General features: G+C 41.8%; 1 protein-coding gene across 5 annotated transcripts in view; it reads right to left on the bottom strand.

Moving 5' to 3' along the window:
• Positions 1 to 1408: 1408 nt before the first annotated feature.
• The window catches only part of Nedd4 (NEDD4 E3 ubiquitin protein ligase), a 65411-nt gene continuing 60819 nt past the window's right edge, over positions 1409 to 6000 (bottom strand). For all 5 annotated transcript variants that reach the window (XM_069995352.1, XM_069995353.1, XM_069995349.1 and 2 more), the window contains 2 exons: positions 5178 to 5250; positions 1409 to 4999 (listed from right to left, as the gene is read on the bottom strand). In XM_069995352.1, the coding sequence (XP_069851453.1) occupies positions 4897 to 4999; positions 5178 to 5250 (176 nt within the window). In that variant the 3' untranslated portion in view covers positions 1409 to 4896. The remainder of the gene's footprint in view (positions 5000 to 5177; positions 5251 to 6000) is intronic.

Genomic DNA, 6000 nt, shown 5'->3' with positions numbered 1-6000 from the left:
AGAGCACTAGCCTTAGGCACAAAAGCTCAGGGACCACACCCAGGTTCTGAGTTCCAATCTCATGACAAGAAAGAAAGAAAGAGAGAAAAGAAAGAAAGAAAGAGAGAAAGAAAAAAAGAAAGAAAGAAAGAGAAAGAAAGAAAGAAAGAAGGAAAGAGAGAGAGAGAGAGAGAGAGAAAGAGAGGGAGGGAGAAAGAGAGGGAGAAAGAAAGTTAGTTCACTAATAATATTAAGTGAGGCTCTAGTAGTTCATGTCTGTAATCCTAGCTTCTCAGGAGGCTAAGATCTGAGGGTTGAAGGCAGCCTAGGGAGGCAAACCAGCCAAAAGCCAGAAGTGAAGTCAATATATATATAATATATAATAAATATATATAGATGAATTTAATTCCATTTATATGTGTATATATATATATGTACATACACTCTGTTCTTAGCTCTTAGGCTGTACCAATTAAAACCAGAGAGGGGGGTGTTGGTATGCTCTGCCTCCTGACAGGAAGACATCATTGGCTGATATCTGATGGAAGGAGGATCTAACCACCCACCTACCTCCCCCTCCCAGATGAAGATGGGCTAAATTCCATGCCAGTAGGTTGGGCTTCATGATTTTGCTTCTGGAGAGCTCTCCAAGGTGACTTTACAGTAGAACAGCATGATCAGACTTGCATATCAGTGCAATGGCTCCAGTCCATTTCTAATTCTTTTTGGTCTGATTTCATTATCAAACAGATATTTGGAACATGATCATTTTGTAAAGTGAAAGAGGATTGCCTGTGAATACGTTTATCATCATGGGCAGGAAGGAGTGTGGCACATACCTCTCATCCCAGCTACTTGAGAGGAGATTGGAAAGATCTCAGTCCAAGGCCAGCTCAAATGATAGGTTACAAGACCCCCATCTCAACCAACAAGCTTGGACTGGTGGTGCACACTGTAATCCCAGATTACGTGGACGATCGGATGACTGTAGTCACAGGCTGGTCTCAGGCAAAAGCAGGAGATTCTACCTGAAAAATAAACTAAAGCAAAAAGACATGGCTCAAATTTTAAAGAACTTCCCTAGCATGTGCAAAGTCTTGCGTTCAATCCCCAGTACTTATGAGAGAGAGAGAGAGAGAAAGAGAGTGTGTGAGAGAGAGAGGGAGAGGCAGAGAGAGAGAGAGAGGAGGAGGGAGGGAGGGAGGGAGGGAGGGAGGGAGGGAGGGAAGCAAGGAAGGAAGGAAGGAAGGAAGATTATAATCAGATATATCCAATCTAAGCTTGTCTTGAGAATTACGTCACCCATAATACTGGTTTAAAAACACTTCTACTTAACAAATGAGTCACACTTGTTTTTAAAATTAGAATAGAACTTTATTTTTGGAATTGAGCTTTTTAAAAATGATTTCATACTTTAAAGTAGGCAATAAGTTTTGATACATCAAGATGGATATATATTTAGTGTAAATCTTTTTTAAAAAAGAACAACAAAGAGTCAATAGTTTCTAATTAAATGGTTAAACTTGATTATTTATATGGAGATAACTTCAAAATTATAAATAAAAATGGAAACAGAGGGCCTTTAAAATAGCATTTATAACATAATTTATAACATAATTTGGTTTTGGAGAAAAATGTAGGATAAAACACTTTTCTAGAAAAGTATGATGTCATTGATTTATTATAAATAAAAATATGCCGGGCACTGGTGACTCATTCCTATAATCCTAGCTACTCAGGAGGCTGAGTTCTGAGGATCATGTTTTGAAGCCAGCCCAGGCAGGAAGGCCCGTGACACTCTTATCTCTAATTAACCACCAAAAAAAGCTGGAAGTGGAGCTGTGGCTCAAGTGGAAGAGCACTAGCCCTGAGCAAAAAAAACCACACAAAACAACTCAAGGGGCAGTGCCTAGGCCCTGTATTCAAGCCCCAGGACTGGCACCAATAAAATAAAATACAAATAAAAAAGGAGCCTCTCCTGGGTACAGTCTTGCTTAGGGCTGGCGGTGTACGGGAGTGAGCCTGGTCTTCTGAACCCCAGGGTCTGAGTCACAGGATCAAATGAGTCTCCGTCAGTCAAATGAAAAGAAAGCTTGGTGTTTTCTGAAACTCTGATAGCTATAATTTTTTCATAGAAGTGATATTTAAACATCTACACAGCCAGGTGCCAGTGGCTCATGCCTATAATCCTAGATACTCAGGAGGCTTGAGATTGGAGGATAAAGTCAAAGCCAGCCTGGGCAGGAAAGTCTGAGATTGTTATCTCCAATTAACTACCCCCCCCCCCCACAAAAAAAAGCCAGAAGCAGAGCTGTGGTTCAAGTGGTAGAGCTCTAGCCCTGTGCAAAAAAAAAAAAAAAAGGTTAAGGACAGAGCCTAGGCACTGTGTTTAAGCCCCAGTACTGGCACAAAAAAGAATTTAAAAAAATAAAATTTTGCTTTCCAAAAATGACTTTTACATTCAATTGTACATAATAAGCACATTTCTAAATGCATTGGCCCATATTAATATTACTTTGCTCCGGAGAAACTGAATTGGTATTGTACAGCTGTAACACACATCCAGAGATACACACATGTATGTATAGGTGTGCATTTAGTATCGGCTATGCCCCTACTTCCCCAAGCCACAATCAATTCCTTTACTTTCAGCGGGAGCAATTCTTTGGGAGCACCCCGATCTGACACCATCTTGAAGGCTAGGAGCAAGCTTCCTCAACCTAGTGCTTTCCAAGGTACTTACTGATTTTTCTCTAGAACTTTGCACAATTCTGCATGGCCATAGGATGGGCATTGTTCTTCTGCTTGACAGATGAAGACACAGGAGCTCAGAGAGGTTAAACAACTTGCTGTGGTTCACCCAACAAGATGGAAGTAGGACCCAACCTGGCGGTCCTGCTGGCCAAAACAGGGGGAGGGGGGGAAGGGCAGTGTGTGTGTGGGGAGAGTGTACTGATCTATCCTTAAACCAAACTGAGAGGAAGTCTGGTGACCATTGTCAGAAATTGCCTCCAGGAACCGGTAGATCCCAGACAAGCTTAAACCAATGGCCAGAAGGTCTTTGGGATAAGTCTCTCAGAACGTTTATATGTATTTCAGAATGTTTATAACACATATTTACAGTTATTCCTATGTCACCAAGAGAACCACGTTGAGAAGTAAGCTTAGTATTGGTGTTTTTAAATTAGAGCATTGTTCTATATAACCATTCCAACATACGATAGGCAACATATACATACAGTCTTGGCACAATTTATGTTCTGCAGGTGCACTGGCTCATTCCTACTACGGCTGGTTTGCAACTTCATTTGTACACATTTGTAATCTCCTTGAGGACGAATCCCGAGCTACAGTTCAATGCTGCTCAATGACTCTGACCCCGAGGGCTCGGCACAGCACTGTGCATGCAGCAGGCACTCAGACCATGTTTGTTGAATGCGTGCATGTGGTATGCCTTGATGCATTTCCATGAAAGTAGACGTGAAAGTAGGCAGGATTCTACTTATAGCACTTTGCCTGAAAAGATTTGGGATTTATCATAATAATAATAATGACAGTAATAATAATGATAGTAATAATAATAACTCATCATTGCCATAGTAAGCAGTATTTTGTAAAAGGCATAAGAAATGTGGTCACAAATTTAATACAAATTCTGCATTTAACTACTCTTTGGTTATCTCAACAAATTATTTGTTGTTTTTTTTAATACGAAAGTGAGTCTAAAAAATACTTTTTAAAAATGTCACTACAGAAATTAGCTTAATCTGTAAACATAATCAACCCTGTAAACATGTATGTACTACATATTTGTGCAAGTGTAAAGGCAGCGACAATACAATGATCTCAGTTCTTCACCGGGTGTGCAAAAGCCGTTCTGTGAAGCTCTCTCATCGGAAGAACAAATTCTAACTACCCTACATATTAAAACGCCAAGGCCTGCCCCATTGGGCACCCAGGCCTCAACCCTTTCCACCCACTGCAACATCTCCTTATGATCCACTTTGGTAAAGCTGCAATATGAAAAAGTGCCAAATACTTTTAAAGTGAAGAAAGTGCCGGGCGCTGGGGCTCACGCTTGTAATCCCAGCTACTCAGACTGAGATGTGATGATTGTGGTTCAAAGCCAGCCCAGCCAGACAAATCCTAGCTCTAATTAACTAGCAAAAAGCTGCACTGGGGCTTTGGCTCAAGTGGTCAAGAGTGCCAGGCTTGAGTGAAGTGAAAGCCCAAGGTCCTGAGTTCAAGCTCCAGGACCAGTGTGAGCACATGGGTGCACGCGTGCTCACGTGCACACACGTGCACACACACACACACACACACGTGAGGAAAGTAAACACATTTTTTTGCAATAGGTAACATACTTTCCAAAAGTTCTTCCAAAAATCCTGGCAATAAGGGGCCCGCTAAGAATAAATACCGGCATTAACACTAAATACAACTAAACACCTTGGTGTTTCCTTAATATGAAAACAATTCCAAACTTTAGTTTTCCTTCTAAAAAAAAAAAAAGCATCCATTTTTTTTCACACATGACACTTATCACAGATATTTCACAGTTACATTTTCAGTAGTTAAAAAACCAACAACTGCCTAGCAAATACTGCAAGAAAAAAAAAAAAAGAGGTAAATGTGAAGGAACGAATTCACTGTGGTAGGTTTTCAGGACTTCTAAATGGCAGCATGGAAACTCTTAAAGACAGAATGAATGCAGCCCTGGCTCTGAGAAAAAGAAAAGTGGTGGCAAAGTTGCCGTGCGTTTTCTTTCTAACCTTTTTTTTTTCAGTGATTTTTCCTGTGCTATCTGGGGCAGACATGGTGGCTAAGTGTTTAGGTTTTGTTTTCCCCAGACACATTTAAGATACGTTTTTGCTTATGAAAACGGGGGGAAATAAAAGACACCATGGCTTGTTTGGTTTAATCAACGCCATCAAAACCCTGAGTGTTTTCGATTGCCATCTGCAGTTTATCCCATAATTCTTCAAATGATCCATAGGGTGGCAGGTCCAAGCGATTGAAGCTGAAAAAGAAGATGGAAGCGGGTTAGGAAAAGACACGGACAAACACAAAAGTTGGCACAGGAAAACACAGCCAGCTGGCTGCCACTTGAGGATCGTGAGACTCTTATCTCCAATGAAACGGCGTGAACGGGAGGAACTCTGGGGCCGCTGATCTAGCGAGGGTTTAGCATCGCTCACCAGGTGTGCGCTCTGGGCAGCTTCTCTGGAGCACCCCACTGCTCCACCGTAAACGACTGTGGTCCATTTGAGCCTGCAAGGAACAAGAGTTTCTTGGTGTCGTGTAGTCTCACCAGGAACATTCAACACCCGTGTAGAAGCTACATGCCCGTAGGAATAACCCAACCCAGAAGAAATGCAGCCTGCCCTCTGCCAGCCATGCCTGTTAAGCCATACTTCTTTGCCATCTAATCTGTGAGCGCCCAGGAATACCTTTAGGTGTTGCATGAGTGTCGCCTGTTTTACAGCTCTGAACACCACTGCACAGTTACGTGTGAGTTTCTTCACAAGTATACAGGGAAAATGGGTGTTCTCAGAATTTTTTTTTTTTTTTTCCGTACTGGTCCTAGGGCTTGAATTGAAGGGCCTGGGCGCTGTCACTGAGTGAGCTTTTGTGCTCAGGGCTAGTGCTCTGTCATTGGAGCCACAGCTCCACTTGTAGTTTCTGTTAGCTGGAGATAAGAGTCTCACGGACTTTCCTGCCTGGGCTGGATTACAACCATAATCCTTAGATCTCAGCCTCCTGAGTAGCTAAGATTATAGCCATGACCCACCAGGGTCATATACGTCCTTTTCTTTTATCATGAATAATTTTAGAAACTTTCTCTCTTCGGTATTCATAGTTCTTTGTTTCTTTTCCTCCTTTCTTCCCCCCTGCCCTTCCTTATTGAGTTCTTGCCAGTACCAGGGCTTGAACTGGACTTTCACTTCCATTTTTCACTCAAAGATGGCACTATACCACTTAAGCCACAGCTTCACTTCCAGATTTTTGCTAGTTAACTGG

The sequence above is a fragment of the Dipodomys merriami genome, unplaced genomic scaffold (genome assembly GCF_024711535.1).
Source record: "Dipodomys merriami isolate MVZ:Mamm:240054 unplaced genomic scaffold, mDipMer1.0.p SCAF_48, whole genome shotgun sequence".
In the NCBI taxonomy this organism is placed as follows: domain Eukaryota; kingdom Metazoa; phylum Chordata; class Mammalia; order Rodentia; family Heteromyidae; genus Dipodomys; species Dipodomys merriami.
The sequence above is the reverse complement of the archived record's forward strand: the minus strand, read 5'-3'. Positions and strand labels throughout refer to the sequence as shown.